General features: G+C 43.2%; 1 protein-coding gene across 4 annotated transcripts in view; it reads right to left on the reverse strand.

Moving 5' to 3' along the window:
- The window catches only part of LOC122543856 (uncharacterized), a 48,970-nt gene continuing 24,207 nt past the window's right edge, over positions 1-24,763 (reverse strand). For all 4 annotated transcript variants that reach the window (XM_087983764.1, XM_043682705.2, XM_087983766.1 and 1 more), the window contains 9 exons: positions 23,622-23,824; positions 22,872-22,997; positions 22,079-22,207; positions 19,454-19,576; positions 17,299-17,434; positions 12,872-15,810; positions 10,093-10,264; positions 4,426-4,947; positions 1-3,028 (listed from right to left, as the gene is read on the reverse strand). In XM_087983764.1, the coding sequence (XP_087839890.1) occupies positions 2,883-3,028; positions 4,426-4,947; positions 10,093-10,264; positions 12,872-15,810; positions 17,299-17,434; positions 19,454-19,576; positions 22,079-22,207; positions 22,872-22,997; positions 23,622-23,824 (4,496 nt within the window). In that variant the 3' untranslated portion in view covers positions 1-2,882. The remainder of the gene's footprint in view (positions 3,029-4,425; positions 4,948-10,092; positions 10,265-12,871; positions 15,811-17,298; positions 17,435-19,453; positions 19,577-22,078; positions 22,208-22,871; positions 22,998-23,621; positions 23,825-24,763) is intronic.

Genomic DNA, 24,763 nt, shown 5'->3' on the forward strand with positions numbered 1-24,763 from the left:
TTTCATACTTTCCAATGTACCATTATGCGGTTTTATTTCTTTCAAAGGCATCAATCATTTTATTGTCCGATGAAAATACTCTTAGCAGCTAAAAGCAGTGTGAAAACCTCAAGGATTACAGTTTATATAGCTCATATTCAATCTCACATGGGGACACCTTTATGCTGTTTGAAGAACTGAGCAGCTGGACATGAGAAAGATTTCTACTCATAGATGATCAAACATGAATCTAAAGCAAATACATTTTAAGAACTGCAACAAAAACCACAGCTGAGAGTCATCAAGATGATTGCCACTGTTTTAATTGACATTGGAGGCACTGAAGCTGGAATCAAATCCACTGGCAAGGTAAAACTGGAAAGATATGATGGGCAAACCTCTGTCCTAAAACTCTTCGTTTTCTCCAGAGACTACCATGGATTTCCAGAAATTTCTACAAGGCTACCTTGGGTGAAAATCAGGGTGGTTTAACTGGCTGAGCTCAAGAGGCATATCGATATACTGATTCACGATGGCTCCTTTGCAGTCAACAGACCAGAGGGAGACTCCAACTACATACATTGGCTCGAACCCTCCACAAGGAGTAGTTTCAGTGCAGGGGCAAGTACAACAGAGCTTGAGGTTATCCAACTGCTCAACGGATATCTGCACTAAGAAGTAAAAGCTGACATTGCCAACATATCAGACATTCAGGGATACACAATCCCATCCGCAATGTTGAAATAAAATGGATGCTTTCATGCTAATCATCCCTTGATTAAGGCAGGGTGCCAGGGCAGTCACAAAGCATAATCACTGTCATAGACTTAGACTGTACTGGAAAAAGATGATAATGGTAGAAAGCTTGAATACCAGAAAAGAACCTATAGTGTTAAAACATGTGGAATTTTCCATTTGAAACAACAACTCTTTGCCTCATAATGTTATGGAGAATGGAGAATAACCTAGTTCCTGTGCAGGTGAAGCTGTTTAGTCTAATTCAACTTGAATTTACCATACCAAGTTCCTGCTGACTAGTACTCATCCATCACTATGATGGAGATTTATCTCCAAAAACGTTTTAGTGTTTGAGGCATTTGTTTACAGTTTATCCACCATCTTTCACTCAATTTATTCTCTGAGCTGTTGTAAATTCCTAACTATTGTTTGCTGGGGTTATGTAGGAATTGCAAGACAGCAAAACTGCTCAATATTTTACTGACTCATCTAGTCTGGATATGAAAACCTGTTACATCTCTGATAAACTAGCTGTAACAATAAGATCCAACTCAGCACTGTCTGCATGGAATCATAACATTGTCACATCTTTTGGTGGATACAAGGCAACAAATAAATTCTTATGAAAGTGTTGCTCATGTAAACAGGAACACAGACAGAAAGAAGAAACAAATTTTTTTTAAAAATCAATATCTTCATCAGGAAGTATAAAGTGTAACATGATGTTTGCAACCACAGTAATGAATGATTTGTTTGTGCACTTTACAACTGTAATACAAGATGTGCTTTCATGTTCTATACAAAACTGAAGTTTTGAGAATAACATCCTTTAGTGTATCGTCAGCATTGTGTAACAGAACCAAAATGGAAGCAATAATATATTACAGAAGAAAATAGCCTTAGAAGATAATACTTTCAACCATGTAAAGAATAGTCTGAAAATGACAACATTGAAATAGAGATATAGTCTTCATTAAAAATATGAAAAAAAAAATAATTGTCCATCACATTCACCAAAATCCTGAATAAAATATGAATAAATAAAACCATTCATTTGGATCCCTACACCAATTGCATAAACTAGGTACACAATGCAGAAAGTTGGGAAGCTTTTCTTCTTTCTGAAAACTTAAATGTTCAATATTCATTTTTGTGGCTATTTCACACTGTAAAGATTAATCCTTATTGTGCGCAAGATCAAAAGGATGAATCTGTGATTTAAATGAACAGACAAGCATTGTCATAAAAAGAGGATTTTTATCTCGTAATCAGAGACAGAATTGCAAGAACACCAAACCTTTACAGGAACAATAATTTCCACATCATGAGACAAAAAGGTGCAGTTTGGCTGGAAAGTGGGCATTAATTGGTGTAAGTGTTGCTATGGAGAGTGCTCCAAATATCCCCAAGCCTTTGTTTAAATTCAAACCAGGCAAGTCAATTGATATGTCAACCAATCAGCAACTTTCTCTCGTGTACCACAAATGATTGTTACCTTTGAAATCTGGTATGTACTCACATGATTCTTTTCTGAGGAGTGCAAGACAAAAGCTTCAACAGCATGTCTCTTTTTGCAGCAATGCTCAAGTTCTGTGTTACCAAGCGACACTTTGAACTGATGATAAATGCTAACATCAAACCTTTTCTCCTGTCACTGTCAGGTATTGCACTGTGCAGTGGACTAATCCCCCTTCTGACCTGTAAGGAACACTGTATTCTTCAGGATGCTTCATACAATACCCTGACAAGGACTTAGAGATAATCAATGATTTAGAGTGTGTTGCAAATGCAAAGGTGTGCATTAATGTACAAGTAACAAAAGGCCCAACACTTCAATGAATTGTGCCGCACCCACAAAACCTTCCTTTAAAAACAAAGGCTCAATAAATTAAATCAAGATCAAGTGAAGTAGCTTCAACATTAACAAACCCACCATTAACCCCAGCAGAGTCAAAAATTGTGCAACTTTAAATTCTGATCCAGTTCTCTCACAGGTAGACACACTGGACATCTGCATTCACCATTTAAAAATTCTAAATATGTACATGTTTTTTTTTTAAAAAACATTGATCAAGAACTATAAGTGGATTCCATTTTGTCTAGGAACATGAAGCATTCATCTGGAAACTTTCAACTGCTGCCAGTTAGGATTCATTGTTCTGTACCTACTGCTCGTTGCTACCACCTAGTGCCTTGAAGGCAGCAAGTACAGACTGCCCTTTTTTTTGTTGCTGGGGCCAAAGTGTAGTGTTTATAGTTGCTCGTCGCAAGACATGTGGGCAGGAAGGTCCAGAAGGGATATCTGCAAAACCTGGAAATAGAAGAACTAACATCAGAACTCACAGGCAAAGTGCAGATTTAAAACAAATCACTGCCAACTCAGAGTCATAGCCACGCACCACGGAAATAGACTGGTCCAACCAATCCATGCCGACCAAGTTTCCCAAACACTGTAGAGATTCTATGAAATTAGTCCCACTTGGTCCATTTTTATTCTATTTCTTTTCTATTCATCCAAATGTCTTTTAAATGGTTTAACTGTACATGCAGCCAGCACTTCCTCTGGTAGTTCAGTCCACACACGAACCACCGCGTGTAAAAAAGATCCGCATGTCTTTTTAAAATTTTCTCCTCTCACCTTAAAAGTATGTCCCCTAGTTATGAACCATATGAACCACTCTAGGAAAAAGACGCTTATACACGCCCCTCACCTGCGACAGGGTTAGGGTGAGAGTCTTACTGGAGTCAAATATTAATTCTAACCCTCTCCAACAGATGCTGCTAGATTCATAGAGTATCTTTAGCATTTTCAATGACTATTTTTTACATCTGGCAATACCAAGTGTCAAAAGCACAAACATAATCACAGGACCAATAGAAGCCATTTCACTCGTTACACCTGCTGCAGTTTTTTCAAGCTAGTCCCATTCAGTCTTTGTTATCCCCATGGTCAAGCAACTTTATTGTCTTTTTGAAGTCTCCAATTCTATTTTAAAAGGTCAGGGGTGCCTTGCTAGATTTGCAAGGTGGTCCCATCAAATTGCAAGTTGCAACTGTGATTGCAATTCAAACTCTTGAGCTTGGTTCCCATCTCTGAATTACAACAAATCCACTGGGTTTATTTTTCACAGAAACTACATCCAACGAATAACTATAGCAAACTTTGTTTTAACTGGCACTCTTCATAAACCTGCAAAAATAATATACCTCAAATACCAGAAGTTTACTGCATTATCACAATCTCAGAGTAGTCAGCTGAGGATGCGGGTGAGAAAGCTCTCTGCCAGTAAGTTTTATTTAAGGCAACGTTGCATTATTATTTAAGTGATTTATATTGTAAATAAAACATAACAGTGATATATATACCCCTTATATTACGTTTCTATTACTTCGTGTGCGTTTTTAGTTATTACGTGGACTTTTTGCTCAAGTGGAATATCTGATCAACTGATATACTTCTGGTCCCATTAAGTGCCAGTTAATAAAAAGCTTGCTGTATTTCTGTTATCTACTTTAGCAGCACTTGTGCAATTAGAGCTGAAGGGGTTTGGGCAGTTGTTTGGTTGTGTAGGGGTAGTTTTACTCTGTATCTACCCCCATGCTGAAGCTATCCTGGGAGAGTTCAAGAGATCATAAATCATGAACCCTAAAGAGTTAACTGCATATTTATTTGAACGGAAGAGTACAGAAATAAGGTCATCAACCTACCCTTTTGCACCACATCGGGTAATCCATACGGTTCATATTCTGTTTCGTCAAACGCTACAGACACATGATGCCTGAATAGCCAATTCCTCTGCAGTCTGGCAGCAAGCTCAGCAGTATTGATTTGCATCACGAGCTCTGCAGGATTTAGTCTCACCAAGTATTCTTCGGGATTGGTGTGTCCCTTTGACCTGTGGCTGCTCTCTTTCTGGTTCCGCTCAGCTGCCGGAGTGGGGTCTCCACCAATCTGTCGTCCAGCATCTGGCTTCCTCTCTTCAGTTGAAGATTGTGCCTTCAAACGTGCAGCAGGCCACTGACCACTGGCCACAGTTTCAGATCTGCGTTCATGGAAGTGGTCCAGAGCTTTAGACAAGATCTTGTTGGCCACTTTTACCTCTTGGTCTTTGTTTTGTAAATCAGAGTAGCTGAGCAGATGGTTATCAATCTCTTCACTTTTCCCTTGAACAGTTTGTCTCAGAGCCTCCAGATTAGCACCAAGTTTGCATGCTATGATCTGCGCAGTATCTTACAGAAAAATCATGAAAAATAACATTAAAAAAATGCTTCTGGAGCGTGTTAAATCAGATATCTTTTTGCAGCTAAATCCCCAGCTTGACACAAAATTTGTTTTGATTTCTGTTCTGCTGTTGTTGGGCACTTTATCATTCTCATCACAAATGCTATAAATTCCTGCATGAAAATAAGTCCACACAGGCATTTGTCAATTCACAAGTTTTACAAAGAAAGTTAGCGAGTTTTGAGAAGATTTGTAGCTCAGGTTGAGGTTCTGGATGTAGGTTTGCTCGCTGAGCTGGAAGGTTCATTTCCAGATGTTTCGTCATCCTCTTAGGTAAAATCTTCAGTGGGCCTCAGGCGCAGCACTGTTCATAATTCCTGCTTTATATTTATATGTTTGGGTCTCTTTGGATTGGTGTTGTCATTTCCTGTGTTTCCAACCAGAACTCTAACAACATACACAGAGTTAGACCCCATCTACCACCCCTTGAGAAAAACAGGAAATGACATCACCAACCCAAAGGAACCCAAACATATAAACAGAAAGCAGGAATCCTGTACAGTGCTTCGCCTGAGGCCCACTGAAGAGGTTACCTAGTAGGGTGACAAAACGTCTGGAAATGAACCTTCCAGCTCAGCGAGCAAACCTAAATTCGCAAAGAAAGCTATTGCCCTCTTTTACTGAAATTTCTCAAATGATTTCACATTCAATCAGTTTTGGACCACTCCAAAGTAAAACAGGAACAGAATGGGACAAACTGCAAGGCAAGAATCCCTTGCTGAAACTTTTCACATAAAAAATAACCCCAGTCTATTCAGCCTCTCACTCTAGGGTTTGAGCTGTGGAGAGAAGCTGAATAGGCTGGGACTATTTTCCCTGAAGCGTTGGAGGATATGGGGTGACCTTTTTGAAGTTTATAAAATCATGAGGGGCACAAATAAGGTGAAGAGTCAAGGTCTTCCTTGCAGGGGGAGGGGAGTCCAAAACTAGAGGATATAGGTATAAGATTTAAAAAAGGACAGGGAGGGCAACTTTTTCACACAGAAGGTGGTGCATGTATAGAATGGAGCTGCCAGAGAAAGGGGTGGGGGCTGGTACAATTACAACATTCAAAAGGCATCTGGAGGGGTACAAGAAATGGAGGGTTTGGAGGGATCTGGGCCAAACACTGGCAAATGGGACTAAATTAATGTGGAACATCTGGTCGGTGCAAACAAGTTGGACCAAAGGATCTCTTTCAATGCTGCAAATCTCTATGACACTGACTTTATGATTGACAGCTAATTACTTTACGAAGCACAGAGCTAATGTGGGCAAATGCTGCAGCTATGTTCAGCACTGGCAACAGTCACATGGTGGCTCAGTGGTTAGCACTGTTGCCTCACAGCGCCAGGGACCTGGGTTCCAGCCCCCCTCAGACGACTGCGTGGAGTTCGCATGTGCTCCCTGTGTCTGTGTGGGTTTCCTCCCACAGTCCGAAATTGTGCAAGTTAAGTGGATTGGCCATACTAAATTACCTGCTGCGTTTATGGATGTGCAGGTTAGGTGCATTGACCATGGGGATGTACGGTTACAGGGATGGGTCTGGGTGGGATGCTTTTTGAAGGGTCAATAGGGGCTTGTTGGGCCAAATGGCCTTTTTCCCCAGACTGTAGGGATTCTATGGAAATATAGTGGCTTCACTGTTTTTCAGTGACGTTAGATGAGAATAAAACTTGTCCAGCCACTGGGACAGTTACCATTCCAAATTTGCATAGTGTCATTGCCCCAGACCACCCTCCAATCCCTGAACAGACAGGGCTTTGGTTTAATGTTGGAAAAACTGCACCTTTTATGATGATACACACTTGATACTGCGTCAAAGGTATTAAATTAGATTACATACTCAAGTTCTCATGGAGCAAAATCGTTACAGCTGACGCAAAACTGAACACTTAGTATCCAGAAAGCATCCAGTTATCAAGATGTACAATTGCATAACCTCTATAAATATAAACCTATCATAAATATAAATATTTTGACTTTATATGCCATTAGAGAGAGGGGAAAAAAAAAGAAAAAACAACATTTACAGAAACTTGAGCTAAATCAATCGGAATGTAATTCAATACCTATTCACCCATGTCAAATTTGACAATATTTGCCTCAGGAACTCAAAAATGAAAAGAGGCTGCACTCCAGAAAATGGGAGATTTCAAAAGTTTTGGTCAAGAAGCTTTAGCCTCAGTTAAGAGATTGTTCTTAATCCATGAATCTGGTGAGTGGGAAGCTCTTTTGCAATGAGATGACACAGGCAACAACATTCACCTGTTTCAACCAAATGAGTCTTCTCCCTCTGCTGACTCAGAATAGGAGGGTAACTGTAGTGGCCTAACCACAGCCATCAGCTAAAGTGAGTGAATGGGCCCAGAACTAAAAGTAGGATCTGAATGCCTTCACAACACTATACCGAAATCACAGTAAGCCAGAGTTTCGATCAGAGTGGTGCTGGAAAAGCACATCAGGCAGGACCCTGATGAAGGGCTTTTGCCCGAAACGTCGATTTTCCTGCTCCTCGGATGCTGCCTGACCTGCTGTGCTTTTCCAGCACCACTCTAATCTAAACTCTGGTTTCTAGCATCTGCAGCCCTCACTTTTGCCACACAGTAATCCACTCGACCATTCAGAGTCGTACAGCACGAAAACAGACGCATCAGTCCAACTCGTCCGTGCTGATCAGATATCCTAAATTAATCCAGTCCCATTTGCCAGCATTTGGCCCATATCCCTCTAAACCCTTCCTACTCATGCACCTATCTAGATGCTTTTTAAACGTTGTAATTATACCAGCCTCCACCACTTCCCCTGGCAGCTCAATCTATACACATGCCACCCTCTGCTCGAAAAAGTTGCCCTTAGGTCCCTTTTATATCTGTCACCTCTCACCTTAAACCAATGCCGTCTACGTTTGCCCCAACCCAGGGAAAAGACCTTGTTTATTCACTCAATCCATGCCCCTCATGATTTTATAAAATTCTATAAAGGTCACCCCTCAACCTCCAGAGAAAATAGCCCAGCCTATTCAGCCTCTCCCTATACCTCAAACCCTCCAACTCTGGAAACATTCTTGTAGATCTTTTCTGAAGCCTTCAAGTCTGACAACGTCCTTCCTATAGTAGGGACACCAGAATTGCATGCAGTTTTCAAAAGACAAAAAATATATCCATCCATGTTTGAAACGTACAGAAGAGTGCTGCACTTTCAAAACTACGATCACTAACAGACAGAACAAAGAAAATTTACAGCCCAGAAACAGGCCCTTCAGCCCTCTAAGTCTGTGCCGATCCAAATCCATTGTCTAAACCTATCGCCCAATTTCTAAGCACCTGTATCCCTCTGCTCCCCATCCTCTCATGCATCTGTCCAGATGCACCTTAAATTAATCTACCGTACCTGCCTCTACTACCTCTGCTGGCATCGCGTTCCAGGCACCTACCATCCTCTGTGTAAACTACTTTCTGTGTGTATCCTCCTTGTACTTTTCTCCACTCACCTTGAACGCATGACCTCTCACCCTGAGAAAAAGTATATCTCTGTCTACCCTTCATGATTTTGTAGACCTCAATCACTTTTTTTTCTAATGAAAACAATCCTAAACTAGTTAACCTCTCTTCACAACTAGTATCTTCCATACCACCTTCCTCTTAAACTTTCTCTGCACCCTCTCCAAAGCATCCACATCCTTTTGGTAATGTGGTGACCAGAACTTTACACAGTATTCTGAATGTGCTGAACCAAAGTCTTGTACAATTTTAACGTAACTTGCCAGCTCTTATACTCAAAACCCCGTCGATGAAGGTAAGCATACCATGTGACTTCTTGACCGCTCAATCCACCTGTGCAGCAACCTTCAGGGTACAATGGACCTGAACTCCCAGACCTCTCTGCTCATCAACTTTTCCCAAGTCTCTTCCATTTACAGTATAGTTTTCTCTAGAATTAGACCTTCCAAACTACATCACCTCACATTTGCCTGGATTGAACTCCATTTGCCATTTCTCTGCCCAATTCTCCAGTCTATCTATATTCTCCTGTATTCATTGACAGTTCTCTAGGCTTTCTGCTACTTCACCAATCTTCGTGTCATCTGCAAACTTACTGATCAAATCACCAATGCCCTCTTCCAGATAATTTATGTATATCGCAAACAACAGTGGCCCTAGCACTGATCCCTGTGGAACACCACTGGTCACCTTGCTCCATTTCGAGAAACTCCCTTCAACTACTACTGTGTCCAGTCGTTCAAACAGTTTTTTTATCCACCTAGCTAGAACACCCTGCACACCATGTGACTTCACTTTCTCCATTAGTTTACCATGGGAAAACTTATCAAACACCTTACCAAAGTCCACATATATGACTTCTACAGCCCTTCCTTCATGTATTAACTTGGTCACTTCCTCAAAGAACTCTTATGATGGTAAGGCACGATTTCCCCCCCACAAAACCATGTTGCCTATCACTGATAAACCCGTTCTCTTTCAAAGATAAATAAATCTTATCCCTCAGTATCTTCTTCAGCAACTTTCCCACCACTGATGTCAGACTCACTGGTCTATAGTTACCTGGAATATCCCTACTACCCTTCTTGAACAGGGAGAACAACATTAGCAACTCTCCAGTCCTCCGACACTTCACCTGTGTTTAAGGATGCTACAAAGAAATCTGTCAGGGCCCCAGCTATTTCCTCTCTCGCCTCCCCCAGCAACCTGGGATAGATCCCATCCGGTCCTGGGGATTTGTCCACCTTTAATATCCTTTAGCCTACCCAACACATCCTCCCTCCTTATGTCAACATGATCCAGAGTAAACAATTTCTCTAATCTAAACATTCATCATGTCCCTCTCCTCAGTGAACACTGATACAAAGTAATCCTTGAGAATCTCACCCATTTTCTCAGGTTCGACACACAACCTTGCTTCCCTACACTTTAGTGGACCAACCCTTTCTCTAGTTACCCTCTCGTTTCTTATATATGAGCAAAAGGCCTTGAGATTCTCCTTAATTCTGCTGCTCACTAAAGTTATTTCATGACCCCTTTTAGCCTGCTTGATTCCTCGTTTAAGATAGGTCTTATTCTCCCGATATCTCAAAAAAGCTATTTAAATGGTACCTTGCTGCTGACTGCCTTCTGGCAGGATGGTCTTGTGAAGACCATTTACCCGCAGAACTTCCTTGGGCACATCCTCTCTGACAGCAGAGTTTCTTTCCCACAGTTTCAACCTGGCACGCAGTTCCATATTTTCTTTGTTCAGCTCAACAACCCTTTTCTGCAGATGGTCAACCTGCAAATAACATTCAAACAGGTGATGAAGGCATGCATATTTCAGGAGATTCGAGACTGGCTTGAGCACCAATTGCACTTGAACGGCTGTAATTTAAAGTGCCTTCGCACACTGTGCCAAATGCTAGCTTACCAATTATTTGCTCGGCTAAAATTCTGCACATCAGAAACATTTTTGATTGACAATGATGTCAGGGGGTACGGGCACATGCAGGGAAATAGAGTTCAAGCCATTTCAGATCAGAGGTGACCTGTCTAGAGGCTTGCAGGACAGACCGAGTGGTTTATGCCTGCTTTGGTTTTCTATTCACGTTTTTGCTTGGATTTGAAACATGACTTTGAGAAGCCCAGACCGTGAAAAAAAAAGTCTCCAGGTGTTGTGTGCAATCAGATTTTTTGCCCCAAGTGGCACAACTGCTCGAGGTGCCAGTATGAAGGTGAGACAGACAAGAGTGCCATCAAATGCAGACCTTTGTCAAGTTCACAATGTTCAACAGTGGAGTTGAGCTGCTGAACTATCTTCCTCTCCTTCACGTAGACATGATGTGGAGGTGTCAGTGTCGGGGTGGACAAGGTCAGAAGTCACAACACCAGGTTACAGTCCAAAAGGTTCACCTGTAATCACAAGCCTTCGGAGCACTGTGCTCCTCCTTGCTTCGCCTGCCGAGAGAACAGAGGCACAGAATCCACAGGCAGAGCGACCAAAAGGTCACACAAATGGTGTGAGTGGAGTGTTGACAGGCCAAACAACAAACCTTCGTAAAAGATCAAAAGCATAAGACCGCGTGAGCAAACCGCTAACAGCTGAACAGAAGTGAAGGGACGACTTGTTAATGTCCGCCACCTTGAGCAGGGGATATACCTGTCTCTGTCTCTCTCTATGTCTCTCGGATGTTGCAAATGAACCCAAGATGGCAGACATTAACAAATCGTCCCTTCACTTGCTGTTCAGCTGTTTGCTCACGTGGTCGGACGCTTTTGATCGCTGTTCGGCCTGTCAACACCCCACTCACACTACAAGTGCAACCTTTTGGTCTCTCTGCCTCTGGATTCTGTGCTTATGTGCTTCTCCTTGCTTCAGCTGGCGAGGGACTGGCGATCACAGAATTCCAACAGTGTGGAATCAGACCCTTTGCCAGCCCGCTGAAGAGTATCCCACCCAAACCCATTACCCTACCCTACTACTCTACATTTACCCCAACTAACACATCCCTGAACACTACGGGTAATTGAGCATGGTGAATCCACCCTCACCTGCTCATCTTTGGATTGTGGGAGGAAACCGGAGCACCTGGAGAAAACCCATGCAGACATGGGGAGAATGTCTGTGTGGAGTTCGCCCAGTCGCCCGAGGCTGGAATTGAACCCGGGTCCCTGACGCTGTGAGGCAACAGTGCTAACCACTGAGCCACCGTGCTGATCTGAGGGCCTTTGATTTCAGATGAACCTGTTGGACTGTAACCTGGTGTTGTGTGACTTCTGACCTTGTCCCTAATGTAGAGGCACTGATATGAGCCAGAATCTTACCTCCACGTTGCTAAATGGCTGAAATGTACAGCCTTTGGCACGCTTTTCCTGAAAAGATGGTGGATGCAGAATCTTTGAATATTTTTAAAGTCAAAAGGTAAATGGGTTCTTGATGAGCAAGGAAGGGGTGAGAAAGCTGGAAAGGTTATTGTAGACAGCTGGGAAGATGGAGCAATCAGATTAGCCAAAATCTGACAGAAACCAGAGCAGGTTCAAGGGACCAGCACAAGCAACACAAGTCACAATCCTGCAGCATTTCGCACCTTCAGGTAAAGGTAGGGGGAAAAGTGGAAAACACAGGGGAACCTCGATTATCCAAATACCAGATTATCCGAAGGAGATCTCGAGGTCCCAATAGAAACATTACATCAAAGATATGTTTGCAACAGTGATCGCGTCTTTTGTTTACAGTGATTAAACAGATACCATCTCCAAATGACTGTCTGCCCACCCTCTCTCTCTCTCCCCCCACACTTTCCCTGGAGTTCTACAGAGGGGTGTACCCTTAAACCCCCCTTCACCACATAATCTCTCCAACATTGTCCTGTACAGGGCAAAGATAGAACCTGTCAAAAAGTTGCAGTAAAAAGTTGTGAGTGTGGCTGTAGCTGTGTGCGTGGGTGCACAGACTTACCCCACAGCAGCAGTCTTGTTGTTGGTATCCAGTTCAGCTGGCCCAGAGAGGGGATGGGGCAGAGTGGGAGGGGAGTGGGGTTAGATGGGGTTGGGGGACAGGGGCAGGTGGGGGGAGGGGTTGGGGCAGGGTTGCCAGGGCGGAGGTGGGGTTGAGCGCGGGGCAGGCAGGGGCGAGGTTAGACGGGGTTCTGGAGGCGGTGTTGGGGATGGAGCTCACGTGCTTTGTGGCAGGGCGGGCGGTGCTGGATGGGCGGTATGGGGCTGGGTCTCACGCATTGTGTGCTGTTGCAGTCTCCTGAACAGGGAGCAGACTTCTAAAAACTCCGAGCCCCCGAGGAAAGGCATTTAAAGCGATTAAGTGAATAATCAATTATCTGAACGAAATAATGCCCGCCCAGCTCGTTCGGATAATCGAGGTTCCCCTGAATACAAAAGCATACAGCACCTGATTCTGGAGTGCAGACTTTTTAGACTGGATTGTCTCCAATTCTTCCTGAAGCGGTTTCTGGGAATCCTTTGCAGTTTGAGCTATGTTTTTTAGGGTCTCATGTTCTTCTTCCAGTCGCTGGATCTGGTTGTTCACCTTGAGCACAGACTCCTGTAACGCACATGGTTCTCCCAGGCCACTTTCCTTCCGAGATTCCGAACCAGCACCATCTTCTAGAACCTTCTGCTTCCAATCTCGTAGAGCCTTCAATTCTTGCTTCAGGTGGTTCTTCTCTTCGGTACTTGCTCTGAGCCGGGCTTCACTGGATTGGATTGCGTTCATCAAGTCTTCTTTCTCAGACAGCTTGTCACCAGCTGTTTCCTGGGCTTCCTGAACTTCCAAATGAAGCTGCTCCTTTTCTTGTTCCAGTCTGGTACATTTTGAACGCAAGAGATTTAATTCCTTGTTCAAGTCGCTGACCACTTGCTGGCTCAATTCCTTTGTCTCTTTGAGCTCCTCCTCTGAAACATGTAAGGCGTCAGTCAACCTGCCTATTACCCTTTCCACTTCTTCAACCAGCTCTTCCTCCGTTCTCAATTCATCAACTGGCTTCTTTTCTTTAAAAGCAAGAACAAGCTTAGAGTCAGCAATTTCTGTTGTTCCCTCTTCAATTAGCGTTTCAGTTTCATCACAAAACTTCTTGATATGAAAGGCCAACAACTCCTTCTGCATTGAACCACTCGTCCCCTGAAGGCTGGTGGAATGCCGGGCAGCACTGCCATCATTTCTCTGCTCAGAATTCAGTTCGACGGGTTGCCCTTGGTTTTCAATATTCTGATTTACAGAACTAACTGTGGAGGGCACCTGTGTGCCAGAGGTCGGCTTTGCAGCTGGATCAGATCTTACCCTCTGTTCCCTCGGTACAGCCAACATAGGATTAAACAAGTTTTGACAACACAGTGTGTGCTGCTGTGCCTGTATTTCAGGATCCTCTTTCAGTTTCAATACATCAGAGGGCACCTTTGTTTCTTCACATTGGTCGTCCAGAGCCTGAGGAACAGCCTGCACTTTGGGGAGCAGAGTATCAAACACATTTTCACTGTAGCCGGGCTCAGAGTTTTGAACCATTCCATCAGCAGGCACCGTGGCGGCTTGTTCACCCAACCCCAAGTTTTGCACGGACAGTACGTTGCCACTTTCACTCTCGCTTGGATCGCCCTGAGGAAGCAACCCCTCACAGGTTTGCTCCAGCATGGCATCCCTTGATAAAGCTGCACTGTCAGCATACTTCTGTTTGGACTGCAAGGCCACCTTCAAGTTGGTTTTCAGCTCAAAGTTCTCCTTTTGAAGGCACGACAGAACACTGAAAGTATCTTGCAGGCGCCCATTCAAAACCTGAATGGTCTGGTCCTTCTCCTCCATGCTCAGGAGAAGACCCTCGATGTTCTTACTTTGGGTTTCCAATGCTACTGTCAACTGCTGCGTTTCCCTGTGAATTCTCGATTGTAGACTGTCAAAATTTTCCTGAGCTTGTCTTTTGGCTTTTTCTTCTTGCTCCTTCTCAGTGGTCAGTTCTTGACATTTTTTCTTAAGTTCATCTACTTGTTTCAAATGATCTAGTGACTGCTTGTCAAACTCAAGTTGCTCAGCAACTTTGTGCTTCAGTTGTTCCAGGAAGAGCTCTCGACCATCCTCCTCATAGCTCCTCTCGTTGCCCGCCTTGACGACTTCTACACAGAGATCTCTCTCCTCATTTAGTTTCTGTTCTAGCATTTCTCCCGAGTCACAACCCAAATGGTTTGGTGATATCTTGTTAACCTCAAGGTTTTCAGCATCTTGGCTTTGTAGATTTTCCAAGGGAAGACCACTGCTCTCAGTAACAAACGTCCAACTACTTGCTTTTATGATCTCCTCAATGCAAGTCTTTTCACTGTTAAGATCCACTATCTGTTGTTCAAGCTGCTCTATCTTCTTAGAAGCGGCATTTTGCAGGATCTGAATTTCATCTTCATTTGGTCTCATATGGCCATCAATGGATCTTGTTAGATGAGAGATTCTACTACACTCAAGCTCCAGCAACCTATTGGTCTCTTGCAGCCTTGCCACCTTGACTCTTTCGTGCTCTAGGTCTTTTTCCAGAGCACTGATCTGTCCCGCCTGCAAAGTAACCAGTGGAGTGGAGTGTTCAGTCTCTGCAGTGCGTTTTTGCGTTGCCTTCTTTAGCTTCCGTCTCAGCTCCACAATAGTCTGTTGATTTTTCTGGCCTTCGATCACTTTGCTATCAAGTGTTTGCTTCATATCATCCAGATCCTGCTGTAACATCTGCTTTTCAGACTTTACTGCATCCAATTCCACCTCACATTCTCTTAGACGTAGAGAAACTGTAATTGGTTTATCAAGCAAGTCAATCATCCCCTCACCTTTCTCTACAGGCTCTCGGAGCACAGCTGCATTTTCCATCCCATCCATTTCAAGTTCCTTAGTGGTCTCTTTGCTGACTTCCCGGAGTTGTGTTCCCACTTTCTCCTCAGGATCTGGGAGGACATTCCTTGCTTCTTTCAAGCTTTGGGATTCGGTCGAAGTTCCTCTTTGCACAACTTCAGCTTTTATTTCAATGTTTAAATTTGGATCTTTTTCCAGATTGGTGCCACTATCTTGGTCCAAGCTAACAGATTTTGTTGCTAATTCTCCAAGTTGACTTCCTTCCTTCGAGTCCAACATTTCCTCTCCAGCTTTCAGCGACAATCCCACAACCGCACCTGCGTTATCAGACCGCTCATCTTTTGACTGACTGTTCTCTTGCTCACCTATGTCACACTCATTGACCTCATTCCCATCACTTCTGTTTAACTTGCACATCTCTGGCGACAGATGCATGCTCCTACAGTCCGGTTGGAATGCATAATCCAGTTTCTTTTGAAGATCTTTAAGTTTGGATGCAAGAGCCACGTTCTCAGCTAAAATTAAAAACAAGATTCAACTTTGTTAAGTTGTAATGGTGATGTTAACTATGTACAGTGTCAGAAAAACAAAAATCAGTGATCATCATGCTCTGGACCAGACCAAAACCCATCAAAACATAGTTTTGAGATAACCATGCACGCTAACATTTAGCTTATTTAAAAGGCAAATGTAAGGCAGTGCACTCCAGATGTGATCCGATTACGAGGCTTTAAGCGAAGTGTACCTTATTCTTATGCCACAGTTAAAATACAAACAAAAAAAAAAACTGGTGTGGCTTTAATCTATTGAAATACTTAACAAAATACTATTTAACTACTACTCATCAAATGTTCCAATATCCCATAAGCAGCACCTCACAAACACACCCTTGGCAAAGGCAAATTTAGCTAAACAAATTCCCTCACTTGCTATTTCCCTTAGTCCGGAAGAAGAAACACCAACAGAATGAACCTAGCAGCCAAGAGAAAACTCAACCTTTTGCAGCAGCAGAGAAAGACATGTACTTAGCAGCTTCAATTCCACAAAACCCCGACTTCAACAACCGAAAGCAAAACCCAAAACCCTGAGTCGTGTGAACCTGACTCCACCCACTCGTGTTCTGTAAAAAAATATATCCAAGCTGTTTACTCTGCTCAATGGAGTAGACACCTCGGCACCAGACATACAATACCAACCTTCAAGAGAACCAGGATAGACAAATCCCTCTTAAATGCACATATCGTCACAGTTGCCAGCCCTTACCCTGCTGAGGCCAAAACACAAATGTTTTCAAGAAGGAGACAGGTATCGTCTTTAGAGCTAAAGCCATCAAAGGGAAAGAGGCAAAAGCTGGAACAGGGTACTTAATTCGATGATCAACTAAGATCACACTGAATGGCAGTGCAGACATGAATGGGCAAATAGCCCACTCCTGTTCCTATTTTGTATGTTTCTTACTTCCATGGCACCATATACTGAAATCTGGGCCAAAAGCCCAAATGGTACAACAACTGAGCAGTGTCTCCATAGATTGACATTTCACAAGTGCATTGTTCATTGGTAAATATACAACTCATGATTCAGTCTACTACGATTGAAAGGCTGCTCACGTGCCATTTCCCAGTTTCTCCCTCTGACAAAAAGCTCACTCACACTGTGGACTCGGCTCCAGTCACACAAAGCCAGATACAGTCAGAGTGTTAATGAACAAGTGGATGCAAAACACAGACTGCTCAGCTCATACTCGTTCACAAAATCCACCCTCTTCTATTTCCAAATGATGGCAGTGGTCAAAAACTTCAGTGCCAGCACCCAGTGAGTAAGCTCCAATGAAAAGACCCAACTATTAAGCTAAATGGCTGTTATTTTACCAGTCATGTCGATTTGAAAGGCCAGGAGTTAACACTCTTGAGTCACTGATAAGACTTATTTAATTTTATTGGGTACCAGACGACAATGAAAAGCTACAACCATTAAAGGCATTTTTTGAGTAACAGACTTACATTTAGCTCTCTCTCTCAATTTCTGACACAGAGCCAGCTCTTTCTCCAACTTTTTCAGCTGTGCTTCCAGGTGCATGATTCTCTGAGTGCTTTGGTCGTGCCAGTCAGCAAAGCGGCCTTTTGCCTCCAGCGCTTCCTGAAAGATGGGCAAGAAAGTCACAAACAGAAAAGTGAATAAGATTACGGTGTTACTTTAGAAACTGATGAAAACCTATAATAATCTTTATCCAGATATCCTAGAGGTTACAGAAACATTAGAGAAATTATGCGGCAGCACACAGAAATATGGAGATGTACAGCACGGTAACAAATCCTTCAGTCCAACTCATTCATGTCAACCAGATACCCTAAAATAATCTAGTCCCGTTTCCCAGCATTTGGTCCACATCCCTCTGAACCCTTCCTATTCATATACCCATCCAGATGCCTTTTAAATGTTGTACCAGCCTCCACCGCTTACTCACACACGCACCACTCTCTGTGTGAAAAGGTTGCTGCTTTTAAATCTTTCCCCTTTAACCTATACCCTCTAGTTTTGTCCCCTACCCTGGGGAAAAGACGTTGGTTATTCACCCTACCCATGCCTCTCATGATTTTATAAACTTCTATAAAAGGTCACCCCCTCAACCTCCAAAGCTCCAGGCAAAATAGCCCTCAGCCTCTCCCTATAGCTCAAACTCTGGCAATATCATTGTAAATCCTTTCTGCACCCTTTCAGTTTCAAATCTTTCCTACAGTGGGGAGACCAGAATTGCACAATATTCCAAAAACGACCTAAACAAATGTCTTGCACAGCTACAACATGACCTCCCAACTCCTACATTCAATGGAATAGCTAACAAAAGCAAACATATGAAACACTTTCCTTGCTATGCTGTCTACCTGTGATACCACTTTCAACGAACTGTAAATCTGCACTACGTCCTTGGATCAAATCTTGAAGGCTGCTGTCTTGCCAGGTCATTTCTGTATCTCCTTCCCACCTCACTTTCATCTGATCCCTTGAACAATTTGTTGGGAACATAGGACAATTACACAAACGAGGACTTGAATTTAGGAGGTGGTGATTGGATTAATGTTTCATAACACCAAAGAGGAACAGATAGAAGAGAAAGTATTTACACTGCCTGGAAAGCCTAGGAATACAGTACATAGTTTAAAAATCAGAGCCAGTCCTTTCAGGAGTGACCTTAAACAACATTCCTACTGCAAAGGGAGCAGGACTTTGGAACTCTCTACAATGATGTTTGGTGAACTTTTAATTTTCAACCGGAGATCGACGGATTTTCATAAACCATAGCAAATGAGGGCAAAGATAGATTAAAGTCACAGATCTACCTCCCTGGTGAGCAAGTGAATGAATAAATGAGCTTTATTGTCACACATATGCAACGATTACAGTGAAAAGTTTATACGTCACCACTTACAGCACAATCTTCGGTACAAAGGTACTCAGGTACAGCTTCTTTAGTTACAAGATCTTACAAAATGGAGACATAAAATGACCAGCATTGCAGAAATAAAAGTCTAGAACAGCGGCCTTCCAGCCCATACCACGCTGGCACCTAGCCTCCAGTCCACAATAGATCCCTGGCTCCTGACTGTGCCAAGCTTCACCTTGAGGATCATGAGGTTGGAAGATTGCTTCAGACCGCCAGATGGGCCAAGGATGCCACAGCAGGAGGCTGCTACACCAGGCAGGGAGGCCACCAAGGATGGCAGAGACCTATGGAAGTGATCTCGGGATAAAAGGATAAGCCACTTAAGACTGAGACGAGGAGAGGTCTCTTCACACAGAAGATGGTGAATCTTTGCAATTCTTTACCTCAGAGCTGTGGAACTCAATCAATCATGAAACATGCTCAAGACAGAAATCGACAGAATTCCGGAGACCGGCTACAAGGAATATCGGGATAGTGGCGTTGAAGTAGGTGAACAGCTACAATTTAAAGTGAATGGTGAAGCAGGTTTGACAGGCTGCGTAGCCTACTCTGGCTCCCATGTTACTCTGGATGGTGTAATTGATTCCAGGGCTTATTTGGTATATCCAGATCCCACATTCCAATAGCAGGAAACATGAGAAATTAGATAAGTTGGAATTACCATTGAAAAGGCAGGTTTCTTAAACTATAGTAAGATCCGCAGTAAACATCACCTGGAGACTTTTCTGCAGAGTGTCCCCTTTTCTTTGGTAAGTCGCTAGTTCCTTTTCTGCACAGTGAAAGTTAGCTTTGACCTCCTCCAACTCTCTGTCCACCTGCTGTCTCTGTGCTGCCATCTGTCAGAAAAGAAGCAACATTCACTCACATGCTGACAAACGTAGAACCACCTAGCCGATAATATTTAACCAAAATCAGGACATCTACAAGAGTTGAGAAGCCTCAAGCACTTTCATCCAGATGATTTATCAACAAATTAAAATGAAAGCAGCAAACATTTATCTTGGAGATCTTGCTTCCTCTTAATGGACAGAACTCAGGTGATACAAGGGGGACAAAAACAGGTGGCTGGCAGATTTCATAAAAATGAAGCCTCGGTTGGGATGGAGAGGCTGATCCAGTTCCAGACAAAGCTGTGCTCTCCATTAAACGCCATTGAAGGATCACAGAAACCGTACAACAAAGAAACAGGTTACGTGAGTAATCTGGCCTATGCTGGTTCTTATAGTGTGCAACAGCCTCCCCTTGATGTCACCTCTTAACATTTAGTTGCTTTCTCTCGCCAACAAGCCCCTGTCTCAGCAGCTGCTATTCAACATTCCACGCGCTTGGAGGAGTCCAAATCGAATTACCCAAGAAACATGATACCACCCAGGACAAAGTGGCCCACTTGATTAGAACCCAAACCACCACCTTCAACACTCACTTCCTCCATCACAAACGCACTGTCACCAGTGTGTACCAGCGACAAAGTGCACTGCATCAACTCACCCTTCAATAGCATCTCCTGAACCCGTGACCCTGACCACCTAGAAGGACAAGGGCAGCAGATCCATGGGAACACAAACATTTGCACATTTCCCTCCATCCCAACTCAGAAATATATTGGCAGCTCACTCAGTGCCATTGGATCAAGTCCCTGGACATCCTTCCGAGCAGCACAGTCGGTGGGAGACCAACATTCCAAAGACAACTGTGGTTCCTTCCAAAAGGAAAGTGACCACCATCTTCTGGACAATAAATGCTGGCCTAGCATGTGAAATCTACATCCCACAAATTAATTTTAAAAACATTCCCTCACATCCATCTATGCTGTCTGTCTCAACTACTATGCATTATGGCAAGTTCCACAAACTTATCACTGTCTGGATAAAGTTTTCTCTGATGGACGCAACAGAATTTCTTGCCCACCCTCTTCTCAAACCCAGCAAAAGATACAATCACAAGTAAAGCAACCACCTTGATGGAAGTTCCTTCTGTTGATGAAGCTTCCACTTTAAAAGACAGGTTTGATTATAATTATAAAAAAAAAGTGACCCCAATAGTCAATGAAATTCCTTCTTTAACCCATTCAAGAATCAAGCTGGTCTGGAATGAAGGTGACGACCATATACAGAGGAACCTCGATTATCCATATATCAATTATTCAAATATCGGATTAGCCGAAGGAGATCTCGAGGTACCGATAGAAACATTACACCAAAGAGCTGTTTCAATCCTGATCGCGTCTTTTGTTTACGGTGAGTAAAAACGATCTCGGCTCACTGAAATGCTACAGAAAACAGTCCTGGATTTCGATGGGGGCCCAGACACCATCTCCAAATGACTGACCTCCCACCCACTCTCCCTCTCCCCACACTTTCCCTAGAGTTCTACATAGGGGTGAACTCTAAACCGCACTTCCCCAGATAAGCTCTTTAACATTGCCCTGTACAGGGCAGAGGTAGAACTTTTCAAAAAGTTGCAGTAAAAAGTTGTGTCTCTCTGTGCATGTGCGTGCATGCACGTACTATTTGGAGACTTACCCCACAAAGGCAGCAGCAGTCTTACTATTGGTGCCCACTCTGTCTGCCCCGGCAGCAGGGGCGCACAAGGGTTGGACAGTGGTGGTGGTGGTTGGGGGGGGGGGGGGGTGGAGAAAGGAGACTCGTGCACGGTATGTTACTGTCCTCTCCTGAACGGGGAGGAAATTTAACAGAAAACTCTGAGTCTCAGAGGAGAGACATTGAATCAATTAACCAAATAATCAATTATCCAAATGAAATAATGTCCGCCCATCTTGTTTGGATAATCAAGGTTCCCCTATAGAGGTTTACAAAATCACGAAGGGTATAGATAGGGTCAATTGTAGCTGCCTTTTCCCTGTGGCAGAAGTGAGTACTGCAGATGCTGGAGATCAGAGTCAAGGTTAGAGTGGTGCTGGAAAAACATAGCAGGTCGGGCAGCATCCGAGGAGTAGGGGAAAAAAAAAAATCGACGTTTCGGGCAAAAGCTCTTCATTATTCCACCTTTTCCCTGTGATGAGGGATTTTGAGGCTGGGAGCATATTGTTAAGGTGAGAGGAGAGATTTTAAAAAAGACTTGGGGGCAATTTTTTTTTAAAAAATCAGAGAGTGGTTTGTGCGTGGAATGAACTTCCTGAGGAAGTGGTGGATGCAGGCATAGTTACGATGTTTAAAATACACATGGATAAGTACATGAATATGGCCAGAAGCAGGCAGGTGGGACTAGTTCAGTTTGTGATTCTGTTCAGCATGGGCTGGCTGGGAAAAAGGATCTGTTTCCGTGCTGAATGACTCTATGGTGTATGTACGCTTTCAATTACACTTGGCTTCTCTTACTTTATCCATTGTAGATTGTAAAGCCAGATGCTCGTTCTTGAGCTTCTGGATCTCCTGGTTTAGTTGGCTTTTCTCTTGCTTGCACTGATGTTCCAGATTACAATATGCACGTTGCTGATCAGACAGCTCCTAACAAGTGGAGAGGAGAAAATTGCACATTCATCAGTTAATATCTCCACAATTAGTGCTGACTAATAGAATAGGTATCGTGTATTGGGCACATTGCACTTTAATCATCTGATAAAGCAAAGTTGCCAATAGCAAATAGACTTCTACACTGGATTACTTATGAAGGTCAACAACACCTCCTCATTGGCCTTACGCTACTGAGCCCATTCTGCCTCAAGAAACCTAAAAACTCAGGCTGGACAGCACGTGGGGCTCCAGAACTGTACTCTACATCTCTGGATTAGAATGGGAAACGAGCCCAGATACCTGCTCCCAACCACCATACAGGAAATAAAGTGTTGTTTAAGATCATCAGGCTTGGCTGTCTTGCACACAATTTAACAGCCCACTTTCCACAGGAGAACCGCCGATGCCTGTGGTACTGGGCCTAGTCCCCAGACCAACCCTATTTAAATCGATTCTCACATCTCATGTGAATTCATAAAGAATGAGGATGTCCAGATATTGGTTCACAAATTTAAAAACTGATATAAATGGATGAAAGGAAAGAGTGTGAGGTGGAGACAATTCCAATGCACAGCAAGAGGGAGTGAGGTGATCGGCAATGAAAGGATGAAAGAAAGTATTTGTGCAGACTACTCTCCACTAATCTATTTATTCTAACCTGCTGGTGTTCTTTCTCTTTGTCCTTAAACTTCTGCTCCATCAGGCGTCGAGCACTTTCTGCATTCTGCCTCTGACAGCTCAGCTCCTCAGCAACCTGCTTCAGTTTCTGCTCTAGAATTGCACACTGGCAAGATAAAATAAAAAATGAATCACCAACTTCATTCTCCAATATGTCAGCCATTTAAGATAGTTAAAAAAAAAACATTTTCCTGTAGTCAGTGCAAGAGAAATGTTTGTCATGGATAAGGAATACCCTTTCAATAAGGCACCATGACAAAAAAGAGAGGTTCCTTGACACCATCCTCATCAAACACTCCCAGGGCAGGTACAGCACGAGGTTAGAAACAGTAAAGCTCCCTCTACTCTTATAAAACTGAAAGTAAAGCCCCATCCACACTGTTCCCATGAAACATTCCCAGAACATATACAGGACCGGGGCTGACAGAGTAAAGTTCCTTTTGTATTGTCCTATGAAACATTCCAACTGAATAAGCTATGTGCAGACGAGGACTCTCTATACTTTTCAAAATTAAAGCAACACAATCCAACTTAAGGTGTGTCCACTAATGTGGAGAAAACGCTCATCCCATGGAGCGTAAACTAGTGCAGGCAACGGAGACGGAAGCCCAGAATTTAACCCTTTTCATCAGCCATTCAGTCTAACCCACTGCCTTTTATACTGTGCTCTAGCCTCCAATTATAAAGCAGCTCAGTTAAGTATAGCTCAATTCCCAAAGAGAGGTCAAACCTTGTTGTTGTTCTGCTCCTGCTGTATGTTTGCTCTCATTAGGTCATCTCTGCTCTTCACCAAAGCTTGTTCTTTCATCGCCAGCTCTGTTCTGGATTTCTCCAGGTGTGACTGCACTTCCTGCAACTTGTTCAGGTGATTTTTAATCTCTTTCTCTTGGGAGTGAACCCAAACCTCCAGCTCAGACATTGTACTCTGCAGCACTGCAACAAACAGTAGCAACCAAATAAAGCATCATTTTGCACACCACAAAAACAGCAGTTACAATCTACTGAAACTTGCTTTTTTTTTTTTTACATATTAAAAGTTACAAGAACACAAGAGATAGGAGCAGAAATAAACCATTCCGCCCACTGAGCCTGCTCCGCCATTAACACTACGAGGGTTGATCTTGGACTCCACTTTCCTGCCCATTCCTAATATCTCTAGATTCTGGAGATTCTAAAAACTCATTTATCTCAGTCCTAAACATACTGGAAATTTTTATTCCAAAAGAGGATTCTGGAAGCTTTATTTTTCAGAGACACATAACCGTTCGAGCAAAAAAGTTCCCATCTCAATCCTAAGTGAGCGGCCCTTTATCCTGAGACTGTGCCCACACGTACTAGCTTCACCAACCAGTACGAACAACCTCTCGGTGTCTATCCTATCAACCCCCTGCAGAATCGCCAATATTTCAATGAGATCACTTCGCATTCTCTAATCCTCACATTAGTCAAACTCTTATCATAAGACCAGCTTTTAATTCCAGGGACACTGGAATTTTCTCCAATGGAGCAATCCAGCACCAGAGCCCTATGGCAATTTAAGCAAGATCTTTACTCTTCCACTCCAATCAACACATTTACTTCCTAGATCACAACTCACTTAGCCTGTCTATTTCTCTATGCAGCCACTAATAGCTGACATTCCAAGCAGCTTTTGCATGATCGGCGAGCTGAAACACAGTAGCCATAATCTCTTTGGTCAAGGCATTAGTATCGATTATAGAAGGCCGAGGTCCCCAGCAATCATTCCTGAGACACTCCAATGGGCACCTACAAGCTGCCAACTTAAAAAGGGTCAATTTACGCCTACAGTTTTCTGTACCTTAATCAATCCTCTATTCAGGGTAATAGGTTACCCTCAACTCCCTGAGCCTA

Source organism: Chiloscyllium plagiosum, unplaced genomic scaffold, assembly GCF_037043375.1.
Source record: "Chiloscyllium plagiosum isolate Xiang-an unplaced genomic scaffold, Cpla_swu_hap1 HiC_scaffold_46, whole genome shotgun sequence".
Lineage (NCBI taxonomy): Eukaryota > Metazoa > Chordata > Chondrichthyes > Orectolobiformes > Hemiscylliidae > Chiloscyllium > Chiloscyllium plagiosum.